The 26383-nt window shown below is 34.0% G+C and overlaps 2 protein-coding genes across 4 annotated transcripts in view; one reads left to right on the top strand and one right to left on the bottom strand.

The window, feature by feature from the left end:
• TPR (translocated promoter region, nuclear basket protein) overlaps positions 1-12814 on the bottom strand; it is a 52547-nt gene extending 39733 nt beyond the window's left edge. Inside the window, 15 exon segments of the mRNA XM_006185540.2 lie at positions 551-658; positions 2827-2892; positions 2894-3025; positions 3286-3377; positions 3820-3960; positions 4708-4795; positions 4876-4956; positions 5392-5484; positions 5960-6124; positions 6465-6568; positions 7700-7796; positions 8345-8418; positions 10435-10539; positions 12014-12325; positions 12695-12814. Coding sequence (XP_006185602.2) covers positions 551-658; positions 2827-2892; positions 2894-3025; positions 3286-3377; positions 3820-3960; positions 4708-4795; positions 4876-4956; positions 5392-5484; positions 5960-6124; positions 6465-6568; positions 7700-7796; positions 8345-8418; positions 10435-10539; positions 12014-12325; positions 12695-12764 — 1728 coding nt within the window. The 5' untranslated portion in view covers positions 12765-12814.
• Positions 12815-12914: 100 nt separating this feature from the next.
• Positions 12915-26383, top strand: part of ODR4 (odr-4 GPCR localization factor homolog) — a 35383-nt gene continuing 21914 nt past the window's right edge. For 2 of the 3 annotated variants that reach the window (XM_032466480.1, XM_014560017.2), the window contains exons 1-8: positions 12915-13122; positions 15761-15881; positions 17652-17786; positions 20997-21092; positions 22967-23073; positions 24094-24130; positions 24868-25008; positions 25775-25870. In XM_032466480.1, the coding sequence (XP_032322371.1) occupies positions 15783-15881; positions 17652-17786; positions 20997-21092; positions 22967-23073; positions 24094-24130; positions 24868-25008; positions 25775-25870 (711 nt within the window). In that variant the 5' untranslated portion in view covers positions 12915-13122; positions 15761-15782. The remainder of the gene's footprint in view (positions 13123-15760; positions 15882-17651; positions 17787-20996; positions 21093-22966; positions 23074-24093; positions 24131-24867; positions 25009-25774; positions 25871-26383) is intronic. The other variant, XM_014560018.2, reaches the window with a different exon arrangement.

Genomic DNA, 26383 nt, shown 5'->3' with positions numbered 1-26383 from the left:
AAAAAGTGACAATGAATATATGTATGTTCATGTATAACTGAAAAATTGTGCTCTACACTGGAATTTGACACAACATTGTAAAATGACTATAACTCAATAAAAAAAAGTTTAAAAAAAGTGGTAGAGTAATGCATATGTAAAATGCATAATTTTAATTCAGTAGAACTAAAGAATGCTTACATATGCTTATAAATGCACATGTGTGTCTGCACAGTTAAGACGTGAAAGAATACACACCAGTCTGTTAACACTGGTTACACTCTGGGACTTGGGCAGGAGGGAGAAAATTTTTATTTACCTTTGAATTATTTCATTTATTATAATCAGTACCTACAAATCGAAAATTTATCAAACACTTAAAAGAAAAAAGGGAGGATCTATGAAAAAACAATGACTAGGCTGCAATTCTGCTACAGTAGTTTTCTTAGTCAATGAGAATTTCCTATGTGCTAGTTCTATCTTAGATACCTGCAAACAGATTCAAACATTATTTAGGCAGTCAGTTTGGGGAAAAATAAAATTAAGGAAAAAAAACACAAAAAATTCTAACCTGTTGTGAAAGATCTTTTATTTGTATTTCCATTCTTTGATTGTCTCTTTCAAGCACAGAGGAATGTTTGTTGGCTTTATCTGTGTCCTCCTGCAATCGCTGTATCTCCTTTAAAATGTAAATTCAAGTGAAAATTCTGTATTTCCTTCTAAGAGCTATACAAATAGCAATGATACAAGTAACAAAAATACAGTGCTTAAATGCCATAGTAAAAAATGAAAAATATTCTACATAATATAGTAGCCTTTAAAGAGAAATTCTTTAAAAATACATACACATATATTTCTTAATATCTCAAGTATTGCTTATCATTATAATGCTCATCATTGTATGACAACAATGGGGAATCTGCCACTTCTCTTCAAATTAACGGTGAATTACTACAGCCCCACCAAACTCAGTGTATTATCAAATGATGTCAGCAAAAATTCTCAAAATGCTTTGTTACTAAGACGAAAACAAAGGACTGTATTACAATGATGATCATTATTACACTGATTATCTAGAAATAAATGTCCAAAGTAAAAAATGTCAGGTATAATGTATGAAAGACTTGGTTTTATAAAAAATGCATCAGGTGTTAATTCTAAAGAAGCAGCAGCCAATGTCACAAGGCTGTTAAAAAGAAAAGAAATTACAGCATACTGCAGAGCTTTACAAAGTTTTGCATCACAATAACATTAGGGGTTTAGGGCACAGTTTAAGGATCTTGATATAAACACAAAATATGTTTGAAATTTATGTTTTATCTCCAATTCATACAAATTTTGCTTCTTGATGTATTGTTTTGACATAACAATGTTTTAAATACTATTTGAGTGAAAGATGGCTCATATTTATCCTGGTGTTTCAAGTACTTCTGAGCATAATGCCCTCAGGATATATGCATAAACCAATTTCATGGGAACAAGTACGTGACAAAATGAAGCAGGTAAGTATTCACGAATGATGGCAATGACACAAATCTACTGAGTTCAAACTGGGATCAATTAAGATTCCAAGGAAGTAATTTGGTTATAAAACTCTGAGAATGTAATAAATTAGTCTCACAGACTGTAGACTGGACATAATCCATGTTATGGACACAAGATTCAGCTATTAAAAAAGGTACAGAAATTATCATTAAATTCTTTGGCAGTTATGAAAAAAGTATGTGAAGAGTTTTTATCACTGTACCTGTATATTAATGAAGAATTAACAAATAGGTTTTTCCCACAACGAACAGCTACCATTATTTGATTCTTAAGCCCCTCTACCTTAACTATCCCCTTCAGACAATAAGTTCCAGGTAAAATGTTCACTCTTTAACAGTGAGAAACTCAAGATCTAATTGGACCCAAGGGCTCTCTTTTCAAACCACACCAGAGGGGTAGGAGTGTGTCTAAAACCCAATTTTCTGTCAAGGCAAGACTGCTAGACTTCACATGATTCAGGAGAAACCATTAGATGTATTACATCCTGATGTAAACTGACATCTAATTTATAATAGCAACAGAAACAAAAGTTTGTTTGAATTAAGTATAAAATTTATTTATACTACTCTCTAAAAAAAGGGAAAAAAAGAAAGCAAAAGAAATTAGTTTAGAACAGATATAAATTGATGTAACTCAATTTCCTCAATAAAAACTTGTTTAATAGATCTTGAAGATTTCTCAGTAATATTAGTAATTGTATCCTAAAAACATTATCAACATATAAATACTCTTTAAAAATCATTATTAAAAAGGAATCTGAAGAGGTAAAGAATACTTACAACTTCCTTGGTATTTCTAATATGCAAAGGAAAAGTAATAAAATATAGTATATAAAAACTTGGCAAACCATGAAATGTTATCTAAAAAAGGAATTCTTTTCAACAGTCAAACAATATTATCATTTCTAGACAGAGTATCAGAACTGCCTGAGAAAGAATGACTATGCTAAATTTAGAAGAGTTCTGTTACAAGGAGAGACTGTTATTTTAATTTGAAGAGTAGCCCAAGGAGATTCAGGCTATTTATCATCCACTAGAGAACCCTATTAGAAAGTATTCCAAATGTCTTAAAGAATGTAAAAGGCTTTCATAATTTTAGCTAAATAAAGGTAAAGTATTTTGCAATCATAGATATTAATAATGTAATAACAAGATGACAAGTTTTAAAATGTTTAACTACCCTCTTACTGAAAAAGCAGTTAGTCTTTTTGACTCAAATATTTCAATTCTAAGAAAGAACTATCTAGTAAATCATTTCTCTTATGTATTTTTTCTACAGTTAAGATTTAGAAATGGAACCAACCTTCATAGCTTGTTCAAGCTTAACAGATAAACTTGCCACAGCTTTCTGTGCACGTTCATACTCCTCAGCGCTGGCGTTTCAAAATTGGTGCTTTGGCTTCAACTTCTTTCACTATTTCATCTAGATACTTATTGATTCTTTTGTTTTCTAGTTTCTCCAAGAGCAACTGATCCTGAGTTTCCACATAAGCATTGTACAGCTGAAAGAAAAGGGTCATTTTAAATCAAGCGTAACAGAAATATATAGTCTATTTAGCTTCATTATGAACACTCATTAACAATTACACAAGATGGAAATGTTTACTAACTGTTACACAGAACTAGGAACGAAGAAAGCCTTTCATAGAATGATCCACTGATCATCAGATAATTTTAAGAATAATTTTTCTGGAGATTAAGTTTCAGAAAGATCTGAACACTTCTGCTGAGGGAAAATAACAGGATTTAAAACCATTCTTACCTCAGTTAACTTCATGCCAGGTTTCACTATCTTAGCCACAGCTGCTGCAGTAGGAGACATGGCTGCAAGCTCTTCCTCAGACAATATGGCCCCTGTGCCAACACATAGAAATCTAGTATATTTCTGTAAAATTTCAAATTAAAGCCACTAATATTTTTTACAAGTAAAAAGTAACACCCACTGTACATTAAGCATAAAATTCCCATGAAGAGCTTAACATATGATACCAAATGTTCATGTAACAACTTGATTCTAAAAATCATGCAGTAATTTTAGTTAAAACTACTCTAAAAATTGACACAATTACATGTGATAAAATGGTACTTATATCTGATATAAGTACTATAAGATTTGTACTGTATCTGTACAAAGATACAGATAGAGTAACACCGAATTAAGAAATTCGAATGCTGCAACTTAATGAATTTCTTACATCCCAACATGAGGGAGAAATACTATTAGTGAAGGTAAGTGAGAAATACGTAGGGAAGTTCTAGTATTTCAAGTCATTAACATGCATCTATTGATCCATACCTTTACGTTTGGTGGCAGAAAGCAGGTCATTTGCATTCTCTAATTCCTTCTCCAATTTCCCTATTTTCTCAACCAGTTCCTTTTCCATTTGATCTTTAGATTCCTCTACCTTTAGAAGATGATCTTGTATTGCTTTGTTGGCTAAAAACATTTTTAAAGACAGAATATCCAAATGCATAATTAAAATCTTTGCGCTTATAAAATGTAACAGAATAGTCATTGTTTTCCCCTTCAGCAGACAATATTAAATTCTAGACAGGCTGTGGTTGATAGTTACTACCCACTGGAAGCTTGCGCTCTACTTATAATTCCTAAGTGTCCTGGCCTGGTGAATCTATTTCTCCTTTTGATGCCTCTTATATATGGAAAAAATAGAGAACTCAAACTGTAAAAAAAGGGGCTCCAAGTATCTCTTTGGTTTTAATCTGACCTTTAGTCTAGAACACAGGAAATGACTAGAAAAGATCACATATAAATAACTTACATTAAAAAAGCAAGAATGTAAGAATACCAAAGACTTCAAAATACACTGTTTATAACTTAAAAAGTAAGGCTTATTCATTCAGAGTACCCAAACTATAAACTCCTATGTATTTATCATAGTAAATGTTTCAAAAATGGAAGAAAAACTTCCTATTAGAAATCAGAATATACATAAAGTTATTAAATGAAAGAAAAAGAAAAACATTAGCTATCTATAGTTTCAAATATACTATTTGCTGAAACTATAATTTTAAAATTCTTGATCTAAGGATCTTTCTTCTATATCAAATTTTGTCCCTTATAAAGTTAATCTGATCTCTAAATTAAAAAATCTACACAAGGTTAAAGAAAGAAGTACCTTCTATCTAAAAAGAAAATAATCCTCCCATAATTAAAAAGTCTTACCTTCTCCAGCTTCCTTCAGAAGTTTGTGTAATTCATCCACTGCTCGGGTCAGTTCATTGCTCTTTGCCTCTGAGTCATCAGCAGCACTCTAAAATTTAATCCTAAAAAAGTTACCCAACATCCAATAATACAACATCAGGACAGTAAAATGTATGGTTGAGTATTTACCTTGTATAGGTTAGAGAGTTTTATGTGAGCATTTAATTCATTGTGGAATTTCTCTTCCATACTGGCCTGCTGTTCCTTGGCCTGCAAAAAACAAAAAAACCCAAAAGAACAATTACAACAGTCTCATTTTAAGAATTTAGAATGCTTACCAAATGCCACGATAAAAAATGCAGTTTTGTACAGAGATAAAGATTAAAACACTAAAATTAAAATCAGTTGTCACAATAGAAATGAATTACCTTAAGGATAAAATATTAATGATATTTTTATCTTGAAATAGAACACTTAAATGTCATTAAAATTAACCATACTCATTTTTTAGACAGTACTTTGGATGTAAGCATATAATTACCATTTCTGATTCTAGCGATTTGAGCCTAGCTACATCATATAAAAATGTCCTGGCCATTTTATGGTACGAGGGGCAGTTTAAAACATAAAATCATTTTACAAATTAAGTTTTGTAAGTGTTATAATATTTTTGTAAAAGAGACATTTTAAACTGGTGAACTACACCTCTTTCAGTTTGGTCAACAAATCTTCTACATGCTTTTGAAGATTCTCATTTGATGTTTTTAAGCCATTCATCTGTTCTTCCATTCTAGAAACCTAGAAACAAAAAAGTAGAGTTGGGTGGGTGAGAGAATGTTAAATTAACTGAAATTAACTGAAATTAATCTGATATAAAGTTTAGCTGCCAAATAAAAGCTAAATAATCCTCCACACCCAAAAAAGCATTTTACATAAAATATGAATGTTTAAGAAAACAAAAACTAACAGCTCATAGAATAATGGGTTTGGATTTAGCTCACAAAAACTTACCATCACTTCTTAAACATGCATCTTACAAAAGATACACCATAAGATATTATATAGTATAAAAATTCGCCAAAAAGTTTCTTAAGTTCTTTATTTAAACACAATTGGTTAATTTCCTTGGCCAAATGTTTTGAGTTAAGGTCCTCCATATGTGACCCCTAATCTTAAAATACACTTAATCTGGTACTCCACTGACTGAATTTTTGTAAGTTGGCACACAAATATAAGTTGCAACCAACAGGAAGACACAATTTTACTAACTTACCTCCTCTTTTTTGTTTTCAAGATTGCATTTAAGCTCCAGAATTTCATTTCCTTTTTCTCTGCCAAGAGCCAGAAGTTCATCAGTTTTGGTTTTCAACTCAGTATTCAGCCATGTATTCTGATTATGTAACAATTCCTTTTCTTGTTCCAAGCGTTTTTCTCGATACTAAAGAAATCCAAGAAATAAATGTAGCATATAGTTAAGGATATATATTGCTATTCAAAAGATTTTGTGTGTAGCTAAGGGTTATAAGGAGAATTTTATTTTACATCAGAAATAAGTATTTGCATAGATTCTTAACAGAAAACAGAATGAGATAAGAATTATATGAAACAAATACTACATAAGCAAAATAGTTCAATTAAAATTGTCTTAATACTTAATTCCTTGATGTTAAAAAAATGCAGCTTTTAATTGCTTTATAGATAACTTGCCTATATTTAAAATTTAATTTAGGTGAGTTGAAGCAAAAATTGTACTTTGTGCATTAGAAATTGTTTCTCACCTTAACAGAAACATCAGAAGCTTGAAGTTCATCCAGTTTTAACTGAAGCTCACCCTTTGTTGCATTGCTTTCTTTAAGTTTTTCATTTAGACGTTTAACATCCTCTAGAAATGTCAGAATTGGAAAATAATGACTATTAATGGTCAGAGGAACCAAACATCAAAAAGGCATCTCTAGGACTATAAACATTTAATACAAAGTAAGTAGCCTTCAACTCCATTTTAACTTGATTCTGCCACAGTTAGTAATAAATTTAATTTTAATAAGTAGATGATAAAGAAGCCAATTCCTTGCATTCAACTAAAATACATATTTGGTTATCTTCTTTTAAATGCAGTATCTAAAGCTAAATACACAACATTAACATTAATTTTCCTGACATTACCCAAAGGTCTATTATAATTTCACAAATTAGCCATTTGTTAAGTTAAAAAGCAGTAATACATATCAAAACTTTATACTCAAAACAACCATGATACACACGCTCAATTTTTTTATATTCTTACATCAAAGTTTTTATGAAAAAACTTAATTCTACCTACCCCCTAGTTGATCAACACCATTAACAAATACTTTGAAGTAACTTTTTTCTGAGACTAGAAAAGCATAGTTACCCAACTGAATATTACTGCATAGTAACAAATACTTGAAAACTCTTCCTTCAGTAGAAATAAAAATTCACAAAAATCTTATAAAAAGGAACCAGCGAACCTGGTACCATTAAACTGCTTAAGAGTCACATTCACTTTAACGCATCAGCTGTATTACACACAATATCCTATGTTTAAATATCTTATATTCTTGTTTCTTACTCCTTCAGCCTATTCTTTTAAATATGTGTTCTCCTTTTAGGTCCTTATATTGAATGCTTGTGGACAGCTTATACCAGCAAGGTATCTGTATAAAGCAAAGGAGTTCAGCTTCTACAGCTGAACATTTAAACTGTTTTCAATTTGATATTACAAATAACATTGTAATGAAGTATCTCTGCATGTAAACCTTAGTTCAAATTCCTTCTGAGTTGTTTTTCATTTGTGTACTTGTCTAGACACATTTTAAAATCTTTGCTGATGATCTAAAGATAAACGAATAGGAGAAACAAAATATTACTCGAACTGTATTCTGAGCTATGACAAAGGAACACCAGTTGATAGCAATGCACTGGGGATTAAATCTTAGCACTACTAGAAGAGAAAGAAAAGAGTGAAGTTAGAGGCTAAGGCAGTTCTTCATACCTGTTAAATATTCAAGTTCTTGAGACAGTCTCTCATTGGTTCTAATTAAGTCTCTTTTCTCAGCTTCTAATTCTTCCTTTGCCCTCGTAAACTGGCTCTGTCATATAAAGGAGTAAGCGTAATACATTTAAATAAGAAAAATTAAGTTGACTAATCAATATAGAAGCTATATATCAATATAAGTAAATAATAAATAAAGAATAAGTAGATCAATATAGAATATAGAATAATTAAATATATAAAACAAATAATATAAATATAGAATAATAAATATAGAATATGGAAAGTGAGTAAGGGGTGGATGTTATGAATGTCTACTTAAAGTTCTATGGCATTTTACTCACAATGCAGTTTTTTTTTTTTAAAATCACAACTTATAATAGCTACAGTGCTAAAAGCAAGTGTTTTTTTAAATATCAAATACAAATACATACTCTAAGGAGTAAAAGGAATACCCAATCAATCAATGAAACACATAAAGATCCTATTAAAGAAATTTATATCTACTAACATTTGTTAGTAGCTTCTCCTAACTGAACATGTTTCACCTTCCCATTGACTAAATAAGCGATAAGCACAATCGTAATAAAAAACTTCACAATTAGCATGTTCATAATTAGCTTTATTCACAGGAATAACTTTTACCTGAATGGCAATATTGCGATCCTGAGCAACTTCAAGTTCTTTATTTTTCTCAGTTAGTGCCTTCAGCTGACTGTCTGGATAAAAGGAATTTTATGAACATACACACAGAAACTTAAAACTTGCAATAATAGTTTTTATTCAACTGCCATCCATATATACATTTTGAAATAAAGAAGCTGAGTTTCAGAAAGGCTGAGTTGGACAACACTGCATTCCAAATTCATGAGTATATCCCAAACTTACTGTATTTCTAGTACAAATTTTTAAATATACTATCCTGTCTCCAAAATCATATTTGTGATCATTCTAGCCAATATTTATAGGAAACAGCATATGCCATTATCAACTTCCTTATTTTTCAATGACATTTTCTAAGTCAATCAAAATGTGAATTATGTTTACAGATAAAAAAACTGAGTAAAAGAGGAGAAAATCAGGAGAGTAAATAATAACATTTAAACTATATAAAATGTATACAGAGTAAGTCACAGTAACGGAGAATTGTAATTCTGCTGGTTTATCATCATAAAGAGAGCTATACTTGATTCTAAATTTTCAGTCTCACAATCTCCGCTCATAATGCGCTATCTCCCGGTTCAGCTTCTCTTCTAAACACATGCTGGTAATTAGGAAGAGTATAGTTTCTGAAACTTTCGTCTACTAAAACACATATAGGAGGAAGGGTATAGCTTAAGTGGTAGAGTGCATGTTTAGCATGCACGAGGTCCTAGGTTCAAGTCCCAGTATCTCTTCTAAAAATAAATAAATAAATCTAATTACCTCCCCCCAAATTAAAAAATAAAAATAAAGCACATCTATATTATATGCTAACAATTTAATGAGCACATACATTATTATTACTTTCAAACAAGTTAAACTGGCTTATTAAAAATACCTGCTAACTTAGTCTAAATTTTCTATTTTGTTTTAATACTATTTACTGCTTTCCAAACTCACAGATACAGAACAAACTAAAAAAAAATAAACACAGCTGTACATCCCAGGAAGGCATACTAGATGTCTGTCTAGGTTTTTCCCGATCTTCTCACTCTCCCTTTTCCAGATCTCATAAAAGAAGCTGTGATCACAGTCATTTTCCTGAAATTTTTTTAGCACCACTGCTCCACAGACCTTTTTATTATACCAAAATAAAACTATGTACAGATGATGAACTAGAATTAGCTACTTAATAATACCTTCATTACACATGTATACACACTATTGTGGGTATACCACATGTCTTAAAAATGAGACGTGCCAAAATTAGCTGAAAAGAATTTTGACTCAAATAGCTAATGGGTATAGATGCAGTTAAAAAAGATTTAAAGTTTCAATCATTCACTTGATTATTAGCTTTCTGCGTTTTCAATCAAATTAAAATCCAGCTACACCTAGTAACAGATACTATGCACCTACTCTATAAAGATCTTCCTAACATTTATTTCTTCCGTCGTAAACAAAACACGTAAAACACATCATCTTCCCAAGAAATGTCAGGATCTTTAAGATCCTGTGTACTTTTCTAGGACTTAATGATATAAGAAAACTAGTTAAGAAAAAAATTAGCTGCTCATCTTTCGCAGAAATTAGGCCTTAAAGAAGAAATTACATCCTGAGATGCATAAATATTTATAAAAAGTGTAACAGTTAAAAATATGACTACAATTATGGAACTAATAGGCTTTAATTTTTCAACATAAAAATAGTCATGCTCTTTAATTATTTTTTTCAGTTCCATGATACTTTAGCCTTTCCAAAATGCTTCCAAACATACCTCATGTGATCTGTACAGTTGTTAAGTAGATGGACATGTGGTTCTAGCCATTTTATAGAAGTAATCAGTTATGATTAACATATGTCAAAAAAAACTTGTAAGCAGTCGGAATTAGAACCCATGCCTCCCGACCAGTAAGCTCTGTATTCTTAGAAAGTCTTTACCACTGAGTGAAAAATCAAAATATTACCATAAACAAAAACAAGGACGATCAGTATTTTCATATACAGTAAGTAAATGTTTCCAAAGCATGCAAAAGAACATCTGAAGACCTCAATCTTCCAAGAATACTAGAAAGATATAATTAAATACTTACTGAGCTTCTCTAGCTCAAGTCGCAAGCTTTGGCACTCTCGGGTTTCATTCACAAGTCTCTCCTGGCTGTGGGACAGCCTCTTCTCTATCTCAAAGTACTGCTGTTCTGCAAACAGTCAGAGAGATAAACAAAGTCAAACATGTACACACACTGTCAATATTGCTACTTATTTTTAATAACCTTGATTTTAAAATTTAAAACATAGTATTGGAACTGCACTCCAAATAAGAGTATTTAAGTAAAGATAAACAGATCGAGCACTGAAAAGGACTTTAATATTTCCAACTGTCTTAGATGTATATGACAAAAAAAAAAAAACAGGTCTGAAGGGGTTTTAACAAACTATTTATCCGTCTAATCAACAAGATTATCAACTTCTTCAAGGCAGGCAACATGTCTTACTTCTCTTAGTATTTTCTCCATGTATCAGTACATTTCTTAGCATAAAGCAAACTAAAAATACATATTTATTAAATGGAGAAAAATTATTTAGGTTAAAAACTGCTTTGCTTTAAAAAGGCTTGTGTTAAACTAGCTAAAATAATATCTGAAACTATAAAATTACTAAACCTATCTAAAAGTAAATGTGTTAACTTTCTAAGAGAAGCGACTGATAGTGTACTGTTCAGCAAAGTATGGGCACTTAGAAGACACTCAATATTTATTGTGTACATTAATGAATAGGCTGCAATGTGCTATATTCAGAATTGGAATTTGAGAATTAATTTTCAACGTCAATTCTGCTTGATCATTACCTTTATTTTTTTGAAGTGAAAATTTTTTCAGATTTCAATCAACTTAGCAAAAACCAGTGCCAATCCCTCCAAACAACAGGTAAACCAAGACACACAACAAAAACTGTATTTTACTAACGGTAATTACTATGCTCTTAATCTTTGTTCAAGGACGTTCAAGTCACTATTGTCAAAAACTTTCTTATTTGAGGGTCTATTACCGGTATTTGTAAACAGATCTTAAGATATTTTCTAACAAATTCCAACTTTAAGAGAGAAGTCTGATACAGTAAACATTTACTGCACGTTCACTGTGCTTCCAGCGCGGTCTTATGGACCTACTCATTTTTGTGAACATCTAGTTCATTATCTGAACGACACACATTCAGAACAAGTGCAGGAAGTTATCAATTAGACCAAGGCCTCTGAATGCTGACTACTAAGAAACAGAGCAGAAATTACTGTCGTTTTACGTGCAATATACAGACGTTGTACCCTAGACTTACAAAAGTCAAGAGTCGCAGACTCCTAGCCCGGGGTAAACAGACTCAAATCTTCGCAATTCCTGTTTGCCGGGCAACGTTAGGTGCCCCTAAGTGAGACCACCCTAATAACAAAGAAAATGGAACTCAATATGGATTCAGACTTTATAAACGAACAAAGAGGCCCCGTCGTATCAAACTGTGTGAGAGGAGCGGTTAAGAGAAGGCCTACGGCGCCCATGCAACCAGGGGAGCGATGCTACAGTGAAGCCGCAGGCGGTGCGAGGCTGCACGGGGAGGAGACCAGCCACAGCCACCGGGGCCGGCCCCCTGGGACCAGGGCGGGAAGAGCGCCGCACTTACCGCTCTCCACCTTAAATTTCTCGTGCCGCCCCTTCAGGCCATCGATCTCGGACTGCTGGTCAGCGAGGAACTTTTCAAGTTTGTTCTGGACGGTCTTAGGCAGCTTGTTCAGTTCCGTGCGCTCCAGGACTTGCTGCAACACAGCCGCCATGTCGATCGGCCCGGGGACCGCGGGGGCAGCGGCCGACGGAGCAGACACGGAGAAGAAAAGCGAAGACCAAGAAGACGACCCAGAAGCCTGGGCGGCCGCCTCTGCCACCTCACTCGGGGTCTCGCGCGCGCCCGCTCGCCGGAGACTCCCGCGGCGGGACCCTGGGAAATCGAGTCCTGCGTTAGCGGCAGCCCCAGAAGCGCCGCAGCGCCCGCGGTCGAAGTGCGCGCGCAGCCGCCGGAAGCTGTGCACCCTGGGAAGCTGAGTTCAGAGGCGGTCTCTGACCCGGCCGTGCACACCGCTTTCCGGCCCTCTTTTCCACCCGCTTCTAGCCGCGCAGGCCTCTGGGAAACTTTTTTTTTTTTTTTCAATCTCTTTTCGCGAAGCCCCATTCCGCACCACCCATTCCGCTTCCTCCTTTCTCCCCGCCCCCCGGCTCTCCTATCGGGCTGCGCTACCACTGCCCGCGAGGTGGCGCCACATAGTACTCGTCAACCTACGCTCCTCCCTGAAGAGCTGGGCGACCTTACCGTCAAAGCTCCGGGACGCCATGGGTCGTCCTCTTTGGCGGCTTCTAGACACTGAGCCACTAGAGGGCATCGGTCCCGGCAGGGCCGGACGGCAGGCGCCGGGCTACCGCCACGCTCTCAATGGCGCCCGGAAGGGGGCGGGGTGGCGACCGCAGCCGCTTTGGCTGAGGCGCTGAGGTGAAAGGAGGGAGCCCGCGCGCGTCATCAATCTGCGCCACCTGCTTCCAGAGACCCCCGGGTTTGGAGTGGGAAGTGAGGTGTGGGAAGTCCGTCGCTTTCTGATGAATTCATTGGCTGTGGAGTTGAGACCTGTCTGGAGTCTGGTCCCGGAGGCTGGTACTTGCACCCTGAACCTCCTCCTCAGGCGGACGGGCGGTTCGACAGATTTGTCTGCCACGCGTGCACGTTCTGAGAACAGGTGAGAACAGGTGAGTCAGCCTGAGGGCGGAGGGGTGTGTGTGTGTGTGTGTGTGTGTGTGAGTTGTGGTGTGTGTGAGTTGTGTGCACTCGGGCACAGAGAGCTTCCTTTTCAAGGAGGAAAGAAAGGGACGGTGTAGGAAACATATGGACGGACACTCCTGTACATCTTAAGTCCAGTTATGACACTCATTTAGGTGCTTTTTTTTTGTGGTGGCAGGGGTGGGTAACAGTGATTCAACAGAAATTTAAGGAACTGGATTCATTTTCGAGGAAGAGAACTTTAAGAAACCAAGAGGAGCTTGAGTATTGCTTTTATTTTTATATTTTAAGATAACGTTGTAGAAAATGTTGGCTTGCGTGTGTATCGTTAAAATTGAAAAACTGGTGTAACAGAAGTTTCTAAATACATTCTTAGAAACCACTATTCACCCTGCCGCAATAACAGAACTACTTGTTTCTAGGTCCTAATTCTGTGACTTCTAAGCTGAAACCATAGGTTGTTTCACGTTTGATTACTCTTTGAAAATAATTTTTAAAATCCTTTATTGAAAAATAAAGGATTCCTAATTTCGTCGTCCCTGCAGTTCCCAAAGTAGCAGACCTTTGAGAATATCAGTAAGGGGCTTAAGGTTGATATTTTTCCCCCTAAAATATTTTATATGAGCACTTAATCTAAGGTTGCTGGTATGTGCGGTACAGTATTATCCTTATTGATTTACCATTTAGAAAATGCAGATGTTCTGTACTTGGACTCACAGAATCCGAAATTAGATAGGTTTTAAGACCTATTTTGATCCAAATTCTTTATTTTGTAGACTAGGAAGCCAGAGTCCAGGAAAGTTGAGTTGTCTCAAGTCAGTGTTTGAACAAATTGCAAAGCTTCTGCTGATACAGAGCATTTCAGGAAAACCTTGAACTGTATAAGATAAGATTTACATGTTTAGTAGTGTCCTCTATAATGTATGGTTAGCTACACTTAAGTTTTGAAGGAGCACTAAAGAAAAAGAATATCCGACATTCAACCAGATTTCATAACCCGAAGATTTTCATCCTCTTATTGCAGTTTCTTACACATTAAAGTGGCTAGTAGGTGACCCCTTGGAAAAAAAGATCAGAAGTTACATATCATAACCTTGGAGTAACTGTCACTGTTATTTCTTGTAAGAATTAAGAATTATCTAGGGCAGAAGGAAAAGGAGTAGAACAGCATGATTAAGTAAAGGAAAGTTTAATATACAGAAATGCATACCTTAGGTGTAAAAAGTGGAAAGCCAAAACTTTATACAGACATTAATGATTTAGACAGGCAGTTCTAGACTTAGCCAAAAAAAAAAAATTGTGCAAACCTGATTTACTTGCATCGTTGTCAGAAAAGAGCTAGGAAGAAAGTTAATGCATTTTGAGACAAAATTGAACAGGCTCTTTGAAAAAAAGAGCATCTACTAGGCCATTTAAAACTAGAACCAATTCTCTGGGCTTTAGTTTTAGAGTCATGTAAAATCATTGTGACTGGTGGTTTACTTTACTGGTGTCAGATAAACCACCCCAGCACATCCAGAGTTGCCTGGCTGTTGTTGTACTGAATAAGAGTGGAATTTTTTGCAGGACTTAAATGACTATTACCTCTATTCAAAATGCTGCAACTGTGTTTCTTTAGTCTCTGTCTGTTTTATAGCTTTTTGGAATCGTCTCTTTACATTCGTGTATCCCACACTTAATGTGAACTCCTTGAGATCATCATTTATTATTGCCTGGCTCTTTTCTTCAACATCTTTGGTTTTAAGCTACAGAAACTCAAATCAAAGGAGCATGAGTCAGTAAAGGAAGTATACTGATTCTCATCCACAAACTGGAGAGAAAGCAGAATAGAAGCTACCCTTAGTAAAAGTTTAATGGAGAGACTCACTTGGGCAAGTTACATTACCTTTTTTTGTTTCAGTTTCTTCATCTATAAAACAAGGTTGTATGTATATATCCCATACCTCGTGAGGTTTTTCTTTGTGAATATTAAATGTTACCATATGTAAAGTACTGAAACAATGCCTTACACAAAGTGGAAGCTATATAAATGTTTGTTATTATTGCATTGCTGTTTATCTACTTCCATAATTCCTGTTGTACCTTGAATTACTCAAGGGCAAATGTCAAATATTATTCATCTTTGTGCCATTCCACTTGGCACAGTTGCCAGTACATGCTAGTTCTTCATAGTACGCTTACTGAATACACGAATTTGATTCTCTTTACCTCCCATTGAGCAACTCAGAAATTATCATCTTTTCTATCTTAGAAATGAGCCCAGAGGGGCTCATCAGTAAATTATCAAAGATGATACAACTAAGAGGTAGCAGATCTAAATAAATCAGGTGTGTTGACTACTAGTTTAGTGTTCTTTTCTTTGTGGAAATAGGTTTTATCTCTCATGTCGACTCTGGTTGATTGGTAATCATTTCCTGCAACACTCTTGAGAATTCTGAAGCTGCATTTGAAGTTTGCAAGAAAGAATACTCTATTGAATAAGCAATCACTGCAAGGTACAGGGTAGTATCAGGTACTCTGTACTCTCTCTGTACTACCCCCATAAGAGAAACATTGCAAATTATATTTTTTACCTAAAATTGCATTATATTTTTTCTTGTAACTTAGGAGATTGAATTAGTTCTCAATAATGGGAAGAACCTACATTGTTGAAGAGACTGTTGGCCAGTATCTTTCAAACATCGATCTCCAAGGGAAGTCTTTTGTCTCTGGCCTTTTAATAGGACAGGTATGTATGTTTTCCTGTGCACTTATTGATAAAACAAATTACTTGTTTGTTTAAAGTTAAAATATGCCATTTAACAATATACTCAAGTTAGGGAATGGAGGGATAGAATGAAGAAGAATGCAGCCTAGGTTTGCCTGAGTCAGAACACATTCCCTTTTGACAATGTAAAAGTAACTTACAATATAGAAACTCCAAAATTAGAATTTTACTAACCAGATTATTTATATTTTATTGTTTTTCCAAAGTGATTTTTACTCCTTTTTAATCTTTAATTCGCAGTTGTCCAATTCTTTACAAAAGTAGCTTCTGACAGTGTTATTCCCATTACTAGTTTGTCTTATCTCAGACCAGACCAGACTGGTAGCAAATGTAGGTTATATGTTTTATTATACATTATAGTACTCATTTATTGAGTTTTTTAAAATGTAGATTTCAATGGAGAGGAAGGGAAAAGAATTAGGAGAAATTTGGAAATTAGACAAACTTTGTTTCCCTCTTAGAATTAAGCTTTAAAAATTAACACAAAATGGAAGTTACCTTTAAAAAATAAAAGCAACCTCTGATTTATTACGATTGAAGGAAGAATGTCTTAATCAGCAGAGAAGACTGGTCAGCAGTACACAGCAACAAAAAAAGGAGAGTCATACAGACAAACTGGCTGCTTCCATCTAAACACTATTTAGAAGAGAGTGTGCTTTGGACCAGGGTTTGATTTTGAGGCCTAGTAGCAAATAAAACTATTGGGACATAGACTCTCTCTAGAGCTCAATAAAACCACCCTCTTACAAATAAATCTCCCACAATTTAGGGGAGACTTCCATTGAGCTTAATGCTGCCTTTCCATTCCTTCCAGTGTTCTACATACTTCTTTCTCTTGATTCCAGGGTTCATCACTTTTCTCTCCTCCTCCTCAGGCTTTCAAGTTTGCCTGTTTCCTACTCCCAGGGTCAGTTTTTTGTTTGTTTGTTTCTTTTATGAATAGAAAGAGCTTTCTTAATCAACACCTACCTTTTCCTGTGTGCACATTTGCATGTAACTTTCTGGAAATAACTTTTATTGAAGTAATTTCTCTTCCTTTATTTTCTGGTCCAGGATGAAGCGAATTTCAGATCATAAGTAAGGATAACATCGTGCTAACTTGTAGTTTTACTCTTTCTTTATAGGAAATTTTCACTACGAGACTGAGCTGTTAAATGTTTCCTTAATTTATCTTTAGGTTTCCCACTTTTGATTACCATTTAATTGCTATTAAAACTGAGAAACATAAATCTGATATCACTTCAGTTGTGTGTCCCACATACCCTTGTTTTTCTGCAATTCCCTACTGTCATTGTTTCAGTGAAAGTAAGATGTACAAGGTCATTTGTTGCTTTATTTTGCTGAGTTTTTATATTTTCTGAGCCATCTAATCTGTTCAAATTATTTAGAAGGTAAATATAACTAGAAAATTGATCAAGCTTGGTATCTTTGAGTTTAAACGCAGTTCATTCATTCATCCGTTAAGCCATTTTTAAGGACCACTATGTAATTCACATTCAGGATGCCCAAATAAATAAGGAGCTGATTTTTAAGTACATTAAAAGATAAATAACATGTGAAGGAAATGTTGTAAGACTACCTATGAAAATTAGTTTCCTTGTAGATTCCATTATAATGTAGATATTAACAATTTAAGCTCCTATAAATATTGCTCAGTTTTTGCATCTTTTAAGGGCGTTGCATTCCTCCCTCAGATATCACCCTAATAAGCTTTTCTGATTTGTTTTTAAGTGTTCTTCACAAAAGGATTATGTGATTCTCGCCACTAGAACACCACCCAAAGAGGAACAAAGTGAGAGCCCCAAACATTCCAAAGCAAAGTTGGATAACTTGGATGAAGAATGGGCCACAGAACATGCCAACCAGGTCATCATGTTTTTCTCTTTATATGATTGTTTGTGTTTATTGACTAATAAAATACAAGCCCTTTATCCTTAAGTTACTATACTAGAATTTCAGAGTACTCATTCTTAAGTTTTCAAAACTTGCATAGTATATCAAAAAAAGTATTTTCAATTCTGTTTTACTCATGATTATATTTTTATTTGTTGATTATATGTATCTAGTTTTTTTTTTTTTTTAAAGCGTTCTGTTACTTGAAGGTAAGTAATCCACTCAAGTTTACATAATCGGTAGTGAAACTGGGATTTGAACACAGGAAGTGTGACTTGAAAGCCTTTGATCTTCTATGTTATGCTTTTCCATTGTTAACTTTTTTCCTATTGTGTTTTTTAACCCATCTCCTATTATTAGTCATTTAGCTTATTTCCAATTTTTCTTTAATATAATACTAATTATTGATAATATTGTTGCTGGTCAGATTGTTTTAAACACTTAATCTAGCTGCTGAGGAAAAAAAAATGATGGTTAATTTTTTTTAATGTTCTCAAAATTTATATTTTAACTGAAGTGGAAGATAATATTACCAAAATCAATTGTGAGAGAAATGAGGTAAAAGTAGAAAAGTACTATAGGAATATATAGTAGGGAATGATGAGATATCTGCTGGTTGTTGAATTCTAACAGCATCACAGAAGGCTCTGAACTTGAAAGATGAATAAGACTTTGCTAGTAGAAGTCGGGGAGCACATTGAATGCACAAAGGACAGTATGGATACATGAACTGAAGGCATGAAAGTTAAAGGTACATTAGGAGGATAGCAAGCAATTGGGTATGACTGAGGCACTGTGAATATAAAAGAATGCTTTTGGACATAAGAATGCACGGGGCAGTGTATGGCTGGTTTTGGAGTGCCGCCCTAGGAAGTGAGGAGTTTATTTGGTAGCTGGTGGGTAGTTCTATGGTCGACCTTCAGAGCTGCCTATTTTGAGAAGGACTGATCTGCCAGTAATTGAGAAAGAAATTTCAGTGCCTTGGTGCAGTATAAATAAAGAGTAGAGAGACTGGAGAGAGAGCAGAAAACAAGAGTTACAGTAATAGTTCAAAAAGAGATAACGTGAGCCCAAACAAGACTCTTAGCTTTGTGAGGACAGGGATCACATCTGTTTTGTTTATGGCTGTATTCTTAGTGCCAAGCATAGTATTTCTGTGGTTTATGATGAGAACTCCAAACTACTGGATAAACAAATACATGAATAAACAAACCAGTGCAGTGGGCTGAAACTTCACTGCCAAAACATTTCTGAGAAAGAGCTGATATCAAGATGATTTAGTGACCAAGTGGATTGGAAGTAAAGAGAGATTGTTAGAGAGTAGCTAAAGGTTACTGAGATTTTCATTCCTGAGTGTCTAGGAAGATGGTGTTGCCTTTACACAAGGAATAGAGATTTGGGGCTGGGTGGGAGGGAATGATGAGTAAATTCACTTAAAAGTAGTTATTGAATGGATTATATTATCCAGTAAAGAAAGTTAGAGTAAGGTAAAAATAGAATTATTTCCTTCTCCAATTAACTTTAAGTCTTCAAACACACACACGTGTTTATCTGTGTTTGCGATGAGGGACAGTATATAGTTATTTAAAAAATAATCCAAGAAATATTTAATACTATCTTCTATTGCAATATTAACTATTTTAAATTTAAATTCCCATTGATATGTAAATAACTTTCTACTCTAATTTTGCTTTTGGCCTTCTATAAAATTATATCTGTTTATCTATATTTATGTCTAATCTATTTGCAAATATACACACAAGCATAAAATTTATGTAGCAAAGTAGATGACCTTTTTGCCTCTAGAAAGAAATGGTTAATTTTATTTGTTGATGATTTTGAAAAGATACACAGGTCCCTCATGCTAAATACGAAAACATTATTCTTTATGTCAAACTTGTATTACTAGAGTAAATAGAACTTATGAAAACAGAGAGAACCATCAGCAGAAACAATGCAAATATATTAGGGATTAGACTATGATATATAATTTTCTGAAGACTTGACTTTGTCATCAGTTTGCTTATACAGTAAGTGCACAAAAGATAACCAAAGCACTCTGATCTCTTTGTATAAATGGTAGAAAGAAGTCCATGTGGCATGTAAAACTGGCCGCATCATATGGAAGGGAAATAACAGATTTCCTATGAAGGACAACTGGTAGTATGTATCAAAAACCTTAAAAATATGTATAACTTTTTAACCTAGTTATCCACCTCAAGAGATTTGTCCTAAACAGATAATCCTGTGAACACAGAAACTTGCTAGGATTTTTAACCAATATTATTTTAGACTAAAGAAAAAAACTGGAAATATTATAAATGCTTAATATCAATAAATACATTTTAAAAATTGATACAAACCTAAGCAATAGGAAACAGTGGATTTTCAAGTTGCACTTCCTCTGTTCAAATCCCAGACTCTGCTGAATATTACAGGGATACGAAGGTAGCTGAGAATCAACCTCTTCCCTTAACGAGCTCCCAGATCAACTAGGAAGGTACACAAATAATCATAATACAGGTTCATGTGAAAACTACACTGAAGTCCTGTAGGAGTTCAGAGATCAAAGGTTCAGGGAAGGCAGCTCCCTCCAGCTGACTCGGAGGTATTCAGTAGAGTTCAGACGTGTAGACGTATAAGAACAAGTCAGTTCAGGCTGAGGGAGCATCTTGAGTGACGGTGTAGAGTTAGAAAGCCTCGTCATGTGTATGGAGAACAGTGAGGAGTTTTGACTGATACTTGAGTATTTCATAAAAAGTAGTATCAGATAAGACTCTGAACATCAGATCAGCCAGACTTTAGAGAGTCTAGAATACCAGTCTAAGATAAAATTTGTGCTTTATTTAGCTGATAGTGGAAGTCATTGAATAATTTAGAAGGTATTTCAGTCTTTGATCTTATGAGAAAGGAGTTCATTTATTGATGTAGCTGAAGGGTATTGTTATTAAATGACTTTACTTATAAAGTAGTTTAGATTATGTGCATAATGACACCTCATTCATCTTGGTTATCATCTGTTTCTCAATATTTTAACCATTTTTTCAAAGCCTCTACCTCAATGCTATGCATATTGTTGGTACTAGGTAGGCATTTGCCGGTTTATTATTTAGCTTCTCAGGCAGAGAGGATTGCATATAATGTCAGATGCTTATATTGGCTAATACTATATTTCTATTTTAGGTATCCAGAATGCTACCAGGGGGACTTTTACTTCTTGGAGTATTTATTATTACAACTTTGGAAATGGGAAATGAATTTCAAAATACCCTCCGTAGAGTAAGTCTGAAATACCAAAAACTTTACAGTTGCATCTTATCTTAGTTGATTATACATGTAAACAGTGATCCTAGGCATATTTAGATTAATGCTTTATTCTGGGATTATGTTGAAACAGCGTTTCCCTCCCAGTTGCTTGATCTCTTGAGTGTAATACATGTCAGTATTTATATTTTTAATCAAAGCTATGAATTTTAAAATATTCTTTACTTTCAAAGATAATTTTTTTGCTATTGTGAAACATTGTAATAGTTTAGCATTTTTCTTGTGCAACAGCAGTATTCTACTAGAGTGTCCACTTAGTCCCAAATGATTGCTATAATGTGAAATTAATGGGTTTTGTAATTCTTTACCTCTTCATTTCTCTCAGGACATAAAGTAACAACAGTCGGACACTATTGTTTATTCCTGGACAGAGTATCTATCATGAATCCCTTGCTTTTTGTTTAATTCCTGTATCAGTCAGTTGAGTAACATAGTTTAGAAGTAAATATGAGGGCCCCCAGGCTGTTTCCCCCTAAGCCCAAACCTAAAGCAAACTCTGTGCAGCAGACTTTCATCTTTTTTAGTATTCAGGATCCAAATTAGCCTTCAAAAAGTTGCTTCTCACCCCAAGAGAGAACGGGACCTCATAATCTTGAGAAGTACAAAACCACACAGAATCCCAAAAAAACCTTTTTCTAGTGAAAAGTTTACAGCTAAGAATCCAGGTGCTCCAGATTCTTCCAGTTTGTAACCACATCTCCTGTCAAATATCCCACCTTCAAACCTTTGATATTTATACCTATGAGAATAAGGGACGAAAATGGTGTTCATCCCTTCCCTGAAAAGTTATTTAACCTTCTGCCATTTTTACCATTTTAAACAAATGTATGTCTTTCACAATTGTCCATCCTCTTTGGCATTTTCAAATGTAATCTTAATATGTGTGTATTTAATAGTTTGGCTGTGTATCTTTTTGTGGTTGGTGCTGGATTGAATGGAATGAATGTGGGCTCAGCGCTAGAGAGAGAGAGTTAGGTCCTCCTTCTTTTTGCTTTTTATATCTCTTTTGTTTCTAAGAAGCATATAAGAGTTAAACACAAATTGTAGTGTTTTAGTTATCTAACTTTGTTTCCATTGGCCTGCATTGAGGGACACTATATGAAATAACCTTATAAAACTTGTCACTCTCCCGTAAGGTCACTGTTAAGAACTTTGTTCATTATATTACATAATATTGTCTTTGAAGAATTATCTTTTGATATTATTATGAAGAAAGTTGTGCCTCTTCTGATCAATTGTTTTCACCTTATAGGCCATGTGAATTAGGTAACAGATTAGGTTTCTCTGTGCACATTATTTTTAGAAAGCTTTGAGTCAAATTTATGACCCCTATCCCCATATCAAGTATGCATTTTTTATGATTCTTACATGTGGCATAAATTTATGTCACTATTTCTGATTTTTTTCTCTTATAATTTACGTTCTTGCTATATTTTATGTGCCCGTATATATTACCTTACATTTTTTGGTGACATTTAAATAAGAAATGTCAAATGAGTGACATGCTGTATTTTTGCAGGTTAAAAATCACTTGTCACTTCTCATTCTAATAAAAATAAAGTCTTTATTCTATACTTCACTTAAATGTCGGTTGCCCCCGAATCATGTCCAGTTAATTATGATGATAGTGAATTATATTTTTCTATTTAATACCCACTTTTTATATATCCCTAAAAATCAATTTCACTCTTTCTTTTGAAGAAAAGAAAATTTAATGATAGAATCATGAAATTTTGAATCTACATGGGAGCTTAGGGATATTATGATTGTCTTTTTCTGCATTCTCTTCTTTTATTTTACATTTAATTACTGTAATTCCTCTCTTTCAGTTAGTATTTGCTGTGGAAAAATCCATGAATAAAAAGAGACTGTGGAATTTCACAGAGGAGGAGGTCTCAGAACGAGTGACACTTCACATTTGCTCTTCTACAAAGAAGTATCTTTTATTCAGGTGTTTATGTTCTAAAGTATATGATACAAAATAGTGTTCCTGCAAGTTTTTCCCCCATTTATTTAAATCATCATTTAAAAAACAGACTTAGTTTGTAAGTTTTTCTGTAAATAACACGTAATTAGGACTGCTAATAATAATAGTAATAATAGTTGTTAATCATGTCTGAGGGTTGTAAGGGTTTGAGAGAGGTAGCAAGGACTGGAGATTCTGAACTCTTTACCAGCTGTCTACCCCTGTACGTTGAAATATAATAGATCTCCTACAGAGAGGTACAGTTTAGGCAAAGTAATGCTTTTATTTACTCACCTCCAGTTCCTATAGATAAATGCTCAATTCAAAGCACAGATGTACTGGGCTGGACAGTTTTAGGACATCCAGGAAATTTTTATGTCTTTGGCCAACAACAAGGGACACTAAAAGCCAGTTATAGGGCCTTCTGAGCTTCTTTCCTCTAAATATTGCCAAGCAAGTACCTCCCAAGCATGAGGCAGCCTCACCAAGCAATGAAAGGACCCAACAAATTAGGACTTGCAAAAACGAAGATTCAAAACTTGATCTTTCCTGCAGAAGCTGGGCTTTTAACTCCTTTGGTCTTTCTTAGAAAGTTTCATGCACAGACCCCTTGACCCAATAAATGTTCCCAGGCTTGACTTCATTCAAAACAGCACTCCTATTTGTTGTAGAGGGTGTGTATTTGAGGAAAATTTTCTAAGACCTTTCATTCTGTTCGTTGTAATTAGCAGGATTTATAAGCAGTAGGAAGTAGTTTAGAATACCAGAAGTATTAGTAGTATTATAGTCAGAGAAATTCATATACATATATATTTGTTGAAACACACATATACGTGTATACGTATCTTGAAGTGTATGAAGTGGTATGATTTTGTAAAAACTCTTGGATGCATTTACTTCATTTTTATTTTTGATGGTTTATTTTCTTTTATATTATCTAGAATTGCTTTTTTTTTTTGCTATTGTTATTTCTGTCCTTAATTAGTAAAGAATATTTTGTCGAACTTATGATGTCCTTGATCCAAAGGTAAGAAAAGATTTTTCTGTGTTGCAAACTATTTTTAAATAAAATTCAATTCTTAGTTTTAATAATTTGCAATGCTATCATTTCCTACTGATGTCCACAACCACCTGTAGTTTTTTTATTTTGAAATATGATTAATTTCACTGAAGGCAAGGAAATTTTATATTTTTTATTGTTAAAATTTTTTGTTAAGCTCTTGCTACCTTGTTGATGTGTTTAGTATTATATTTAAAAGGCTGGTAGTAAAAGTGTCTAGGCTTGTGGTAGCGACAGTGCCTAGTAAACAAGCTGTCTGTATTCAGCAGAATCCACACTAACATTTTGGTAGTGTCTGAAGAGCAATGTGAAAAAGTAACTGCAGGATTCTGGTAGCAGGGAAGGAACAGAAAGGAGGATGTCTGTCACCTAGTAGTCACTCAGTGATTATTAATTCCACATCAGAAGCTTCAGAATTGTCACTGGATTGAAGCTACAAATGAGAACTAGAGGACCGGAGGACTTGCCAGAATTTTAAATAAGCCTTTTGCTGGGGGAGGGAGTTGTCAAGATTGCCTGGGATGTGCTGAAGAATACTGAACTTTTAATGTATGCTTTATTTTTTAGTTGTAACCTGTTTCCCTTTAATGAAGGAATTTGGCCAAATATGTTTAGATAACAGCTTGTGTGAGTAATTAGGTTGTACATTTTATGATGTTTTATTGATCTAAGTCACATGTTTTGTTTTTCCCCCTTTACCAAAGAGTTCTGCAAAACCAGCAGACTGGAAGTATCAAAATGGACTGTCAGCTTCATGGCTTTCTTTAGAGTGTACAGTTTATATTAATATTCATGTCCCACTCTCTACTACCTCAGTCACCTATACTCTGGAGAAAAATACAAAGGTATCAGGCTAAAATGAGTTTTCTTTAATGATTGCAGAATAGATAATCTGCCTTTATTCTGATTGTCTATGCCATTCATTTTATCATCCTCAAAAATTGCATTTTAATTAAAATAATACTGTTATGGGTAACCAATTTATTACTCCAGCCAGATTAGAAATTTAGAGGGGGGACAAAGTCATCATACTAATGTATTCAGCATAATGAGTGTTCTATAAATATTTGTTTATTAATATATAGTTATGTATATTGTAAAATATAATTATGTAAAAAGATATAGTTTGGTCTTTTTGCTTTTTCTTGGTCTTTAGTTTTGTTTTCCATCTTCCAGTTCTTTTTTGTATTTCTGTACCATTCTTTTGTTCAATCTCATCTCTCTTCTTTTTTCCTGATGAAGAAGTTAAATGGAGCTTGCTTATTTTTTCCTCTTTAATACTACTTTATATATTTGAGGCTCTTTTCTCACTTTTTTTTAAGATAATGGAAATTATTGAATTTTTTTGGCTATAGTAATTAAGCCTCCTAAGTATGTGATATAAATGTTAGTTTGGGATAAAGATTAGGAAAACTATTATTAAATATGAGTAAGGTGCCAAAAATTGGAGATATACTTTTTTGTTGTTTATGATACTGAATTTAAACACCATATTACTGATACTTAGGGATTTTTAATATTTCAGTGTTTCAGTGGAAAAAAGTAGACTCGAGGGAGTTTAACTGAAATGGCATTATATCTAAAAGATACCCATGTTGTATTTCTTTTAAGAATGGACTTGCATGCTGGGCCAAGCAAATAGAAAATGGTGTTTATTTGATAAATGGACAAGTTAAAGATGAAGATGGTGAACTATTAGAAGGACAGGTGAGTTCAGATGAAATCATCTTACTTATGGTATTTGTGCTTAAGGAAGAATAAAAAATGACTTAAACTAAATGGCAAATGTTTTTCTCAGAAAATGATAGATTATTTCTGAAATAATAGGAATTTAGAAACCTGGAGGAAAGAATGTCATCTAAATTCCATCTAATTTCTACATTGTAAACTACTTACTTAAAATTAAAGTGATAGGTACCACAATAAAGGTGTTAAGAAAAAATTTTAAAATAAAATAGATAAACAGCAAGGACCTACTGTATAGCACAGGGAACTATACTCATTACCTTGTAATAACCTGTAATGGAAAAGAATATGAAAAGGAATTTATATGTATGTATACATGTGTATAACTGAATCACTTTGCTGTACACCTGAAACTAACACAACATTGTAAAACAACTATACTTTAATAAAAATTCTTTTAATTTAAAAAAATAAAGTTGTATTGATATAAAAAAATGAAGTCAGGGCAAACATGAAAAAGAAAAATAAAAAAAC

Source organism: Camelus ferus, chromosome 23 (assembly GCF_009834535.1).
Source record: "Camelus ferus isolate YT-003-E chromosome 23, BCGSAC_Cfer_1.0, whole genome shotgun sequence".
Classification (NCBI taxonomy): Eukaryota; Metazoa; Chordata; class Mammalia; order Artiodactyla; family Camelidae; genus Camelus; species Camelus ferus.
Note: the sequence above shows the minus strand (reverse complement) of the source record. Positions and strands in the feature narration are given on the sequence as shown.